The 14,120-nt window shown below is 41.3% G+C and overlaps 1 protein-coding gene across 2 annotated transcripts in view; it reads right to left on the bottom strand.

Moving 5' to 3' along the window:
- Positions 1-1,227: 1,227 nt before the first annotated feature.
- The window catches only part of C7 (complement C7), a 49,371-nt gene continuing 36,478 nt past the window's right edge, over positions 1,228-14,120 (bottom strand). For both annotated transcript variants that reach the window (XM_005604296.4, XM_023625703.2), the window contains 6 exons: positions 13,944-14,031; positions 11,626-11,758; positions 10,801-10,992; positions 6,538-6,628; positions 3,929-4,113; positions 1,228-2,483 (listed from right to left, as the gene is read on the bottom strand). In XM_005604296.4, the coding sequence (XP_005604353.3) occupies positions 2,302-2,483; positions 3,929-4,113; positions 6,538-6,628; positions 10,801-10,992; positions 11,626-11,758; positions 13,944-14,031 (871 nt within the window). In that variant the 3' untranslated portion in view covers positions 1,228-2,301. The remainder of the gene's footprint in view (positions 2,484-3,928; positions 4,114-6,537; positions 6,629-10,800; positions 10,993-11,625; positions 11,759-13,943; positions 14,032-14,120) is intronic.

Here is a 14,120-nt window from a genome sequence, read left to right on the forward strand (position 1 = left end):
GTGGTGGTACATAAGTAGTAGACATTTAACTCCATACTAACTTAAGAAAAGAGGAGAAATTATGGAAGGATGCTGATCTATCTCCTCCCAATCAAATTACTTGCTCAATTCTTTGTTTGGGGATCTGCATCTGGGCCCGGCATTTTCAAATCTACCCTCCACCCATGGTGGAAATTAACTCCGTAATACCTCTAACAAACGCAGTTGGCCTCAAACATTTCTGAATATTATTGTTTCCAATCAATTTAAATCAGCCTCCTTGTAATTTCCACATATTATATCTGAATCTTCACTCAAGGGACAATTCGGCATACACATTTTTTCAGGTAAGAACATATTGGTACAGCCATTGTGGAAAACAGTACAGAGGTTCCTCAAAAAATTATAAATAAAATTACCATATGATTCAACAATTGCCACTACTGGGTATTTATCCAAAGGAATTAAAATCAGAATCTCAAAGAGATATCTGCACTCTTATGTTCATTACAGCTCTATTCACAAAAGCCAAGATATGGAAACAACCTCACTGTCTATCCATGGATGAATGGATAAAGAAAATGTCGTATATACCTACAATGGAATGCTATTCAGCCTTAAAAGAAAAAAGAAAAGAAAAGAAAACAAAATCCTTCCATTTACAACAGTATGGATGGTCCTGGAGGACATTTATGCTGAGGGAAACAAGCCAGATAAAGAAAGAAATACTGTGTGATCTCACTTACATGTGGAATCTGAAATAGTCAAACTGTTAGAAGCAGAGAGTGGAATGATGGCTACCAGAGGCTGAGGAGAGAAAGAAATGTGGAGGTGATGGTCAAAGGGTACCAAGTTTCAGTTATGCAAGATGAATAAGTTTTGGAAATCCACCACACAGCATCACTATAGCTATGTGCTAGCTATAGGACCTATAGCTAACAATACTGTAATATATGCTTAGAATTTCTAAGAAGGAAGAGCTTATGTTAAGTGTTCTTACCACAATAATAATAATAATATTGGGGGTGGGAGGAAACTTTGGGAGGTGATGGATATGTTTATGGCCTTTATGGGTATATACTCATCCCCAAACTCATCAATTTGTATACATTAAATATGTACAGCTTTTTACATGTCAATCATACCTCAATAAAATAGTTTACAAAATAAAACTATACTAAAAAAGAGCACGTTAGCCATTATTCAAGGAAAGATTCTTTAAAATTAAACATAATACAGATCAAAAACTTCCAAAGAACAGTACCTTTAATGAGCTTTTTAATCATTTTAACTAAAATTTTGTTGAAATGCATCAATATCAAAAAATACAGAGATATTATTTGTATATAAAAGCATATTTTAAATTCCATTTAAGCCCACTCATTTCACCTCCCACAGCTGCTTTTTTGTTTCAATGGAAGATGAATAAAGAATAAATAGAAGGCCAGCGCTTCAAATTGATCTACCTAATAGCCCCCTGAAAACCCTGGGTATGTATCCACATTAGAGAAAACTGTTCTCTCACATGCACCATCGCTCAATCGCCCAGGCATGAACTGATCCTTCCTACAAGCGGAAAGGGGAGGCGAGGGGAAGAGCAAACTGCAGGTCTTGTGTTTGACACATACTAAAGAAAAACCCCAAAGAGAAGACTGAATTGTGTTTGGGCTCACATAAGAAGGCAGGAGGCGCCCCATGACCATAGCGTGATGAATCCCGCTCTGACATTTCAGTGGTTCAATCTCCGGACACACGTGGGGCTTGAGTCAACAAGGGGAAGCGTGAGATTACTACTTGGGACGGAATCATTGCATCTGTCTTTTCCCATTATAGTCCCCTTCCTATTTGGTTTCACCGAGGGAGGTCAACCTCTCTGATGTTTCTGTTTCCCTAATCAATTTGTAGAGTGCATTCTGGCCCACAGAGAGGTCAGTTATACCTAAAAAGAGTGGTAGGGCTAAATGGAGCATTCGAGTTTCTCTGGTCTAATCCTCTAATTTTCAGATTAAAAAGTCAAGGTCCAAAGAAGTTAGCAATTTTTCCAACACACCGTTAGCTCATGCAAAGATTCATGAATATTCTTCATCCTGACGGGCATTTAAAAAAAAGAAGAAAGAGTATCCGGATTCAGGTTTGGGGGAACAAGGGGTTGTGTTCATGCAGGTGGCTGGAGCCGAGGACAGAAGCAGACACCGGAGCGGAAGGAGAAAGACTATGCCTCCACGCTGGGAAAGCTGTCTGAAGTGCCCCAGCTATGCAGATATTTTAATTCGGCAACAGCGTGCTGCTGGATTCCGAGCAAGCCACGGGGCACCTGGGAGCCTACTGGGTTCCTGCTGCGCAGGGCGTTATGCTGGTGACAGAGATGCTCTGCCCCCCGCATCGAAGGGTGCCAGCCTCACACTCCGTCATCGTCTGCTCCTTGCCATTCACTTCCACACAGACGCTAAACCCTTCTTCCTCACACTCCGATGCTTCTCTGCAGACACATTTGCTGCTCTGGTCTGGAAAAATAAGTAAGAGAGGCTTAATGGCCCATCGCGACGTCGGGCGAGCCCAGGCACATTATCTCGAAAGTCACGATGTGGTGATGAGAGAGCTACAGAAGCTCCTGCCTGGAGTAATGCAGTCAACCACCCCAGGGAAAGGCAGTAGGACCAGGAAAGCGACGCATTTTGCTCCGCTCAGCATAAACAGGTTTCGAGGTTGGTGCCAGGATTTCTATTGGGTGGACCGACTTGGGGTGGTTCTCTCTTCCATGCTGCTGCCCATGTGAACCAGAAACTGAGGGACGGAATGAGAAGACTTCCACAAAGAGCTGAGAGACAAGGCTCTGAGAAACAAACAAAAAAGACTTCACCTTGCTTGGAGATAGAGGGCATGAAACGCAAAAGGCTACACATCCCATAAAAACAAACCAGAAATGAGTTAGGGAGGAAAGTTAGGGAGAAATGAGTGTGTGCAGAAGGTGAGAGGCTGTAATACCCAGCCAGGTGTCTCCAGAAGGAGAGAAACAAGGTCAGCCAGCCGACTGTGGTGACAGCCAAACCAGAACTGACCCAGACGTGGCTAGAGTTACATACGTCACCGTCTGCGCTGCAAACCATAAGACTAAGGGGAAGGGCGCCCGGCGGATACAGGCCAGCAGGAGGAGGGCCTGAAGAGCTGACAGAGACCTTACTGATCACGTAGTCCAGCTCCCAAATTTCCAGTTGGGGAAACTGAGGGCAGTGACTTGGCGCCACAACCCAGCGCCTCCCCCTTCGTTCTACAGCGAAACCCTGGGAGGTGTGTCCTGGCAGTGGTGATGGTGTTCAAGATCGCTATGAGCGCTACTTGGACATAGCACTAGCAAATATTGACTCGCAACTTGAGAAAGTAACTCTTTCCCCTATTCTCTTCAAATCCTTCTGATTACTTTTAGGAGGGTGTCAGCTTGGCACTGGTATGCTTTTAACACCCCTCTAACACTTGCTAAACTCCTTTATCCCAAAGAAACAGCATCCCTCAAGCTCCCAGCAGCATCTGGCTAGAATCTACCAACCTTATTTTGTTTCATTATATGCATTTTTCTAGTTACCTAATATTTACGGCAAGTGATATTTCCTTTTAAGAAAGTGATATAAAGTTATTTTTATGGTCTATTTTTTAAAATGAGTACCTAACATGTATAGTACAAGGACAGAGCAAAAATCCTGAAGGTGGAATGGGGATCACTGAGGTTTGGGAGGACATTCAGACCATCAGGGATGGGTTCTTGTCCTCTTCTGTGCCTGATCCACCCTGCTCCCCACGGAGTGCAGGCGGGGAGGGCGGTTCGCGCTCACACCAGTCTGAGTCTCTCACATCTTCAGGGATCTGCTTTGATCTGGTGCTAAACTAGAAAACTACATTTTCAAAAACTACTACTTTCGCATTCTTATAGTTACAAATATGAAATGCCCCTTACCATCACATTTTCCCCATAGTGGACACACACCGCAAGCTTTCTCCGCGGAGGCAGGCAGAGAACAGCTCTCTCTACCTGTAAGAGTATAATTTCTGCCCTGACAGCGGAGAACATGCATCTTGCAAACTGTCAGAGGCAGTATCCTTTTGGTCTTCTCATCTCGAGCACATACATCCAAGGAGGATCTGAAACAAATTTTTTAAATTACATTATTTACAAAGTTTTCACTCTTAAAAGCTGAGGATGAGAAGTGAAAGGGGAGGCTCTGAGCTCAGTGCCTCAAATGGTATCACCCACAACAAAATGATAGAGCAAAAACTCAAATCCCCTTCATTCCTGGGGCCCAACCCCCTTAGATCTTCAAAATGAACCTATTTCAGTCTTTACGTGTTCACAAATTATACAAGCTTGGATATCTAGTGTATATCCAGTTTTCTCTAGAATAGCTCAGATACAGCAAATTGGAAGAGAAGGCAAGGTCTGTTAGGGACAGCTGGTGGCTTGACAAAGAATGAGACAGAAAATCAGCAAAGATCAGACATTCAAATAGTTGAATGAGACCACTGACTGCAGGAGGAAGCGGCTCCTCGAAGCCCGGCAACCTTGAGAGTTCATGTCCATAATACAGCAACGGCCAACAGTTGTGGGCTGAATTCTCAAGGGAAAATGAAACTGTGTTTTTCAATGCTATTTTTTAAAGTATCTATGTTTAGGGGCTAACCCAGTGGCACAGTGGTTAAGTTTGCGCACTCTGCTTTGGCAGCCCCGGGTTCATGGGTTTGGATCCCCGGTGTGGACCCATACATGGCTCATTGTGCCATGCTGTGGAGGCATCCCACATACAAAATAGAGGAAGATTGGCACAGATGTTAGCTCAGGGCCAATCTTCTTCACCAAAAAATTTTATTTTTAAATCTATGTTTACAAAATAATTTAGAAATATTTCCATAAAAATTTTTGCTTTCTTAAGCATTGGTGCTAAAATGGTGAGATCCAGGTTTTCAGAAATGTTACTAATAAAAACAACCACATTTCTGAAAGCTGATGGATAAGGAAGGCATTACTGTACTGAAACCTTAGACAACAAGGTATTTTTATATAGTAGACAGTGTCTATTTTTATTTTTATATATATTTAGCTCTACTATTTTCTTCTCCAACCAAGAGCTAAATTTACTTGGAGTTATTTACATAACAAAAAGAAATCTTTGTACCTCTCTTTTATCTGCTTATTTAAACCTTGAATAGAAATACTCAAAACAGCTTAAACACAGAGACTTTACAAGGCCACCTTGTTATCAGTATCTGATATGGAAACTCACACCATGTCTATAAACAGCAGGCTGCAGACAAACTAAATGAATCTGGAGAAGTTAGAGGATTAAAGCGAATCAAAGTAAACAATGATAAATAGAAATTAACAGCACAGTCAGAATATTCTGGGCTGACCGCTATTGCCATTTACACTACTGAGTTGTATTATCCTTCTCACAAGAAGTTACTTCTTATAAGACCCCATCATAGTGACCATTACTCACTGTAGGTGTTCAAGGAGTTGGATATGTATTTTGATGACAATAACAATTAAAAGCCAAGTAATTGATCAGTAAATTTGTATTTTGATTCTTAACCTTAAAGAGGACCAAAAAGTCTGGGGGCCAGGATGGCTCCCATTTGCCTCTCCACCTTCACTCTCCATTCTTCTCCACCCCGCCTGGGAGGCTGACAGGTAGGGGCCATATCAATAGACTTGCTTGTCCTCTAGCTTCAGGTGGTTTGATCAAAGGGGAGCACTGGCAGGAGATTGGAGGGAGGGAAGAGAGTGCAGCTGGAGTGTTTATTCCCCTAGCTCACTCTTGGGGGATCTCTGAGGTCCCTAAAATGAGGACTCAGCTCCTCCTCAGCTGCCATCTCCACATAGCCTTCTCTGTCTTCAGTTTTCTTACATGCTCCTCCCCTCACTCCTTCAGGCCTGGGCATGGATACATACCCGAGCTGTCACCAGTCCAGAGTACCACCCTGTGACGTGCAGCTTCCTTTACTCTGAACACTTGTGTAAATAGTCCCACCAATAAACCTCTTGTCCTAATTTAACCGTGCCATCTGTATCCCACTAGGACCACGGCACAGACATCTGGTAACTACTTCAGATACCCACTTACAATGGAGTGATTTCAAGTTGGGTGGCATTCCTGCAATGCAAATCTGGAGACGTGGATATTTCAAGAACCAGAAAAGCAGCTGCTTTTTGGTCTATCAGTATTGCTTTAAGAGTTTACATCTCAAGGGAATTTCAGCCGTGATCCTCTCATGCTCTAAATCCTTAGGCAGCAGCTTTGTCATGTTGCCCCATTTTATATATGGAACAAGCAGTGCTCAAGTACTGCTTCAGCCTTCCTCACTAGCCAGTTTAGAACACTGCTTAATGCCACCAGTTGTCAGTCCTGGTGACCCAGGCAAGTAACAGGCAGCAGATGGGCCACATTAAAATGCAGAGAGCCTTAACTCTTGGTAAGCAACACCTTCAATCTAACAAAGACTAGCGTCTGAGAAATCATTTCATTTATCTCGAATAAAATAAAATGAGAAGTGAGCAAAGACAGAGCTTACCCACACTCATAGGGCATTTTACAAACACATCTTGAATTCTTTGGTTTCTCCCAGCGCTGACATGCAGGCACTGTGTGTGTCGAAGGGGCCCCTAAAAGAAAAGGATGAGGATGAGCAGAGGAGGCAATCATTAGGAGAAGAACTTCTTCATGGTAAACAAGGCATTATTCCAATTGTTGAATCAGGCTCTGTAATATTCTCAACTGCCACAAGTTTGTACAGTAAAAAAGTAAATCTTTAAAGCATTTTCCAAGAGAGAGAGCATTCTACAAATAATTTCACTGATCCTAATAGCTACCATTTCTGGAGCATTTTCTATTGGCCATGCACTTCTTATACAGTGTGATATTTAATCCTCCTCAACAAATGCCCATTTAAGAGATGAAGAAACTAAGGGTCACAAAAGTTAGGAAATTGGTGCTAGTTCACACATTTAACAAGTTGACCAAGCCAAGATTTAAGTCCATATTTGTCTGAATCCAAGGCCAGTAGAGCAGGCTCCCTTTTCTCAAGAAGCTGGTGCTGACAGACTGTTGTCTGGACCTCATTTTTCCCACTGTGCTTATAATGGGACAGGCAGCAGCAGCATAACTTGACTTATACATGGCAAACTCCATGGTATCCCGAGGAGATCCATAGTAACCTCTTACATGTAAATGTCCAAGTGGTCTCCGCTCAACAGTGAGTAAATGCCTGGAGTTACTTACATTCATAAAATCCTTTCCACTGCTTTGTGTTTTCTACAAACTGATTAAAAGTCAATCAGCTGGAAAACACCTTGGTCCAGCTTACAAGAGCACACTCTGACTGCCATCTCTTCAGCTATACCTGATTACAATGTGAATGACCTAAAGCACTCCACTATGTCCACCTCCTGCCAGCTTCATTACAACAGAATCCAGTGGCATATACTTTCCCACCATAACACTATTACCTGTTGGATATATCTATAAAGGTAGTTTAGCAGAAAAACATGTTCTTATGGTTGAACAAACTATGGATTACTTCCTTACTTTGGAAAACTTAAGAACTTTAGACATGAAGGTAAAATCTCATGAACAATTCATAAACCTGTAAAAATGGTAGCCATATGAAGCATGTCTGTCACGTCCAGCAATATCTGTAATAAGTATTCATTCTTTAAAGACTTCCCTTTAAAATGATATTATCCTAAATGGAGTGTAGTATCTTGAATTGGATCCTAGATCATATACGATATTAGTGAAAAAACTGGTGACATATGAATAAAGTCTGTAGTTTAGTCAATAGTATTGTACTAATATTAATGTCTTCATTTTAATCTATTAAATTATGTCAAGTCATGTGAGATGTTAATATTATGGGAAGATGGGAAAATTTGGAAAGATGGGTAAACTACAAGGAAACTATATTTGCAACTTTTCTTATTGCAAAATAAAATGTTTGTTAAAATGGTGTTACCTAGATCAGCACTTCTCAACCAGGGGCCATTTTGCCCTCCCCCCTCCCCCAGGGGACATTTAGTGATGTCTGGAGACATTTTTGGCTATTATAACTGGGTATGAGTTTTCTACTGGCATCCTAGTAGTGTTCTATAAGTGTCCTACTGGCATCTAGTGACAAGGACTAAACATCTTACAATGCACAGGACAGGCTCCCACAACAAAGAATTACCAGACCCAAAATTCTAATAGCATAGAAGTTGAGAAATTCTAATCTAAATGTGCCAAAACTAAAGTTCAATGACAAAGCTGTGTAACTTAGTTCTGCATTATGATTAGAAGTTTATTTGCTGGAAGCGGGGGCATGGGAGGGGACTTGGAGGAAAGTAGTCACAGGGTACAACGTTCCAGTTCTGAGACAGATGGGTACCAGGGAGGCAATGATCATTACGATCACTGTGCTAACACTGCCGCATTGTGCACAGGAAGGTTGCTGGGAGGGTGGATCTGAAGAGTTCTCATCACAAGGAGAAATTTTTTTTCTTTTCTTCTTACTGTATTTTTGTGAGATGATAGATGTTAAGTAGACCTATTGTAATCATTTCACAATATACGTGAAGCAAACTATCACACTGTACACCTTGAACTTATACAGTGATGTATGTCGAATTATTCCTTAATAAAACTGGAAAAAATATTTTTAAAAAGAAGTTTATTTGCTTATCATTCATAAGGATGAAATTTTAGATTTTAAAAGTTATTATAATTTGTGCAAAATCACTGATGGAATTACCTGCAGACTTTTGCATTTGAGAAGAACATCGCTTGGTTATCTTCATAGCTCGGTTAACCAAATAAACATGCTCTTAGGGCCCACCTACAGTATCTACCTTTACTGTCTCAAAACCAAATATCTTCACTTCAAGACCGAATGCAGACGGGAGAAGGGAGAAATGAAGGGTTAGTGTTTAATGGGTACAGAGTGTCAGTTTGGGAAGATGAAAAGGTCCTGGAGATGGATGGTGGTCATGGTTGCAAATAATGCGAATGGACTTAATGCCACTGAACTGTGCATTTAAAAATGGTTAAAATGGTACATTTTATGTTTTATATATTTTACCACAATAAAAAAAAAAGACTAAATACTTTTACAACAGTATTTTGCAACATCACCTTTGGAGGATGACAAAGCTGGAATTTTTGGTTTGTTATAGGCTTATTTTCAGGGTAGTTATTATTGTTATCCACATCTTTCGAAAAACACACAGGTCTGAAAAACATCCTTAACTAAAACTTTAATGGAATTTGCTCCTGAGTGGGAGAAAACTCATACCAAATTGTGCTATAAGGGGACTGAAGCAGACAATTTAGAAAGATAAGTATATGATCTCATTTGGAATAAAAGAGCAACCTCATCAACTGTACATTGTTCTCTTTAATTTTAGAATTACTGGTCCAGGTCCATTCCTTCAACTATCCCAAATAAATTCATATTTATGCGTCAGTGCATGTAGAAAACAAAGCACTTGTCTCTGATGTGGGCCTTTGACAGCTAAAGAGCACGTGGGCACTGGCATGGTGGGCACTGCGTTGGCCATGCTGCCCCCTCTCCTGAGGTCAATGATCATTCACCACCACGACCCCCGCCCACCGTCAGCCCCGGAGCGCCTGGCGCAGCCTGCTCTCTCTCCAGCTGTCACCACCTAATGCACCTGATAGTCCCACTCACAGAATCCAGCCGCTCGTCCTCACTATAAAAGACAGTTCCAGCACTGAATTAAAAATCTTACACTTGCGACATAAGAATACCGTACAAAATAGAATGCAGGTGAGTTTTTCTCCTTTCCTCTTTTTAATTGTTACAAACATATATTTTCCATTTATTTTAAAAAATGTAAACAAAGAAGAAATAGGAGATTATTTTAAAAACAAATCCATCCCATCTTGAATATCTCTAAAAAGAAATCTTTTGGCTTTCTACATCTCTTCCTACCTTAGCTTCTTAAAAGGCCATTTTAATTTGCCTGGTGTTCAAAAATACCAGATTTTTGGATTTCCTCTATTAAGAACAACTTCACAAACCACAACACTTTTCCTTCAGTAATTTCTGCTTTGCAGTGCTAAGTGCAAATTCTTTTAAATTTTCGATTTCAGTAATACTAATAAACTCTGAGAGCCCAGAAATGAAACATACTAAATTTTATATAAATTATGATCTCAATTCTGTACTTAACAAAAGTACAATTAAAAAATCAGGATGAAACCAGAAATCAGCTCTTAAAAATTCTTTATTTTCGGGGCCAGTCCTGTGGCATAGTGGTTAAGTTTGGTCTGCTCCACTTTAGTGGCCCAGATCATGGGTTCAGATCCCAGACATGGACCTACACCACTCATCAGCCACGCTGTGGTGGCAACCCACATATAAAGTGGAGGAAGTTTGGCACAGATGTTAGCTCAGCACTAATCTTCCTCAAGCAAAAAGAAGAGGATGATTGGCAACAGATGTTAGCTCACGGCTAATATTCCTCAGCAAAAAAACAAAAGAAAATTCTATTTTCTTGGCAACAAAACAGATATAAAGCTAATCTTTGAAATGAAGGATTTAAGTTAAAATTTCAGAATCCTTAGGGTTATTCTTGCCTTCTCTCGCATTCTATGACTCTACCTTTGCCATGTGAAAAAAGTCTGTTACCCAGTCTATGAACTGATCTCCTTCTTGTAGAGGGGCAGGGGTAGAGGGAATGAGTCACAGATATGGTGATTTGGTGCCATAAAGGATGGCCACAAGGCCTGTAACTTGCCTTAGTGCAGATGTCCTTGGACAGAACCAGGAGCTGCTCACCTTTTTGCACACACCGGACATTCTTTATCTCAGGACTCCACTTAAGGCTGGATCCACAGAGAAATGCTGAAGGGCCTTCTAAGGACATGCCACCTGAACAGGAAAAGGTCACCTTCTCGCCAACTGTGTAGAAAGGTTTGTGGGGATGACTCTGTATGCCATCCATCAGAGCAGGTAAAACACAGGCAATTTCTAAAGATAGAGGAGAGCAGAACACAAGGGTCATTGCTTTCCTAAGCCATCTTTTTAAAGAATAACAGCCTTGAATGGTGCTGGTACACTTGCTCTGCCTTATCACATTTGAGGACAAGGAGGAAGAGATGAGTTCACTCTTAGGGTGCCTGAAAGACGTGTCCCACAATGCCTGGCATGTAATGACCAATGAATGACTGAAAATCAAAACTGTTCCCACCCTCCCACCCCGGCTCTCAAAGCAATGTGACAACTTAAAATGAATAAGCCTTATAAACAGAACAGGATCCAAAGCATTTAAAGAAGTAGATTGATTGTGGTGGACCTCTAGAAATTGAACTCTAAAGAATGTCCTGATAGTCTCAGCCAGAACTGAGCACCTGGCCTATTCTAATTAGCACTAGAAACTTGAAAATTGCAATAAAATGTGTCTTGCCTAACAGAGGCACTATCAACTGGAGACTGCTGAGGGCTTTTTCAAGACACAACCGGAACTTGGACAAGATCATATGAGCATTTCAGGAAAGCGAGGTCAAGACGTGGGGCATAGGGTGAGCAGTTATTTATCTTGATTCATTCTCTCCCACATTATTCTCTCATCTTAAATTATATACTACAACCAAAGCAACTCACTCTGACAATACATTTTCCCAACAAGCCACTGTAAATCTTCTCCACATCTGGCAACAGGGTCTCCAACAAGAGAGTATCCTTCATTGCAAGTATACACTATGTTTTTCCCAACAGGAAACATGGCACCTTCATCCTAAACAGAAATAAAAGATGGAAGAGAAAGAGTATGTCTATTTTGAGTTAACAAAATGTTTCTTTAGATATATTTGGCCTATAAATAACGCGTTCTTTTAATCATCAGGCAACCTACATTGAAATCACTGATTTGGAAAACTGTCTATAAAAATGTTTTTCCCTTTATAGTCCTAGCCAACAACACTGGTACCACCATTAATTGAAATAAACATTGATGCCACTATAATGTTGATTGTTCCCAAAGTACCAAGCACTATACTTAGCATTTTACCAAAATTACTTTAGTGCCCGAGTAACTGCTTTCCCTTATACTTTCAGGAAAAGGCAGTTTGTTATCAGATTTTGGAAATGTCCTTGTCAGTCAAGTGTTCATAATAATGTGTTATGGGCTATTCATTGGCAGTACTGCCTAATAAATGCCAGTATGGAAAATGCTCGAATGCAATCAGCATGTTCTTGAAAGCTTAAGTTTCTCACTGAAGACTTTTAGGGGAAATTCCATGTTGATTTTCTCCCAGCCCACCGTCCAACCCCTGCCCTGTCAGGGAAGTACTGCTGCAGCTGGGTCAGATTCAAGGACATGTCATTAGCCTAGATTGCCAGCGAGTGAGCTTTCATGGGAGCAAGGAAGAATTTGAAGCATGCGCCTTGAGGGGGTAATCATGCTCGTTTGAGATCTCTCTTGGTTCTTTCCCTTGTCCTTTTGGTTCTCTGCCACCCAAGATGATAGTGAAGAAAATCGGCCTTGGAGAGAACTTGGAGCTGGACCAGCTCTGCTGTAGGCATACAAACAAAATTCTGTGGTGCCTCCTTTCCTCACTGTCAGTCCTGGCTCAGCCTGGCTCCATCGTGGGAGTTGGTAGGAAGCAGAGGGCCCAGGCTGACATGGAGGTTTGAAGAAAATAGGGAAAGCCACTTGATCTGCTTTGGTTCTAGCCCCGAGGCCTTCCTCTGCCTTGCAAAAGGGACTTCTGCATGGGGAAGTCAACTCAACAGTGTCCAAAACCACTAGTAGCAATTAAAAAAAGAAAAAAAGGAAAGACTCTCAGGATCTACCATAAACCTACAGAATGAGAAAAAATGGAGGACGAGGGGCAAACGGCAATCTCTATTGTTAAGTTCCCTGGGTGACTGTGACGAAGCCCCTGCATGGAGCAGTGTTGGGAATCCCTGGCGCCTCAGACAACACCACGTGCACTGAAGCTTGAGACAGCAGCTTCATGGTTTGCTGAAGTATGTGAGTTTGTTTGGCCTCATTCTCCAAAAATATGTTTCCTTCAGGAACTTCATGGATTGTGGTGACTGCAGTGGGACAGTATGAGTGTTAGAGATGCTAGGTTCACCCTCTCTCTCTCTCTCTCTTTACACACACACACACACACACACACACATACACACCTCTTCCATCTCCCAACAGTACCTACATTTGGGGAACCTTCAGCAAAATCTCAGTGTGTGTTCAAGGGCCTGGAATTTGAGAGGCAAAATCCTTTGTGGAGAAAGCAAGGCTGGCAGCACTGAGAGAGTCCTGATGAACAATATCTCCTATGTGCGCCATGAGGAGACTTCACTGGGGCTTGAGGCCAAAGCCTCATCATAACAAAGGGTGAAAAGAGCACAAATTCATATGACCCCAAAGCCAAGAAAATTTCCTAGAATGACAAGGGCACATGACTTGTGTTCCTTCCCAAACAAGAAAATTGCTCCAAGCACAATGACCCATATCTCACCAACACTGGCTAAATGTCTTATCAGTTCCGAGAATAAAGCTAATACTTCATCCCAAACCCCATATTTATGAAAAATGAAAAAGAACTTCTTTCAGTGGCAAGAATAGGGAAAGTACTCTGTGTTGAGGAACGTGCTTATAGAGTCCTATGTTAGTGTTCAGAACAGAAATGTTCAGCAGCCCTCTGGCATGACTACATTTCTAATTCACTAAGCAACAGTATGGAGTCAGCTTACCACAGACGATATACTGCCTTCTGCAGAATTCTAATCACCTTCAGCCAAAGGAGAAAAGTCACAAATGAAAACCCTCACCACTAAAAGTGAAATGCACACTTACAATACTTTTAGCACTATTTCATCATGGAAGAAGGAAATAGATTATAACATCAGTAGTGAGATAACACTTGGAGCAAAGGGTATGAGTAAAGGAAAAAATATCTTTCATAACCAACTTGAACAAATCCATCTTTCAAGGCTGGAGGTGACGAACAGAATTCTGTCGGAACCAAAGACAAAGGAAAACAATGAGGTTCAAGCAATCTGAAAGGAAAAGGAAATAAAACTAAATTAATGTGATGGATTTCCACAGTGTAATAAACATTGTGTACCACAGTGAATTCTTCATTGGC

The sequence above is a fragment of the Equus caballus genome, chromosome 21, assembly GCF_041296265.1.
Source record: "Equus caballus isolate H_3958 breed thoroughbred chromosome 21, TB-T2T, whole genome shotgun sequence".
NCBI classification, from domain to species: domain Eukaryota; kingdom Metazoa; phylum Chordata; class Mammalia; order Perissodactyla; family Equidae; genus Equus; species Equus caballus.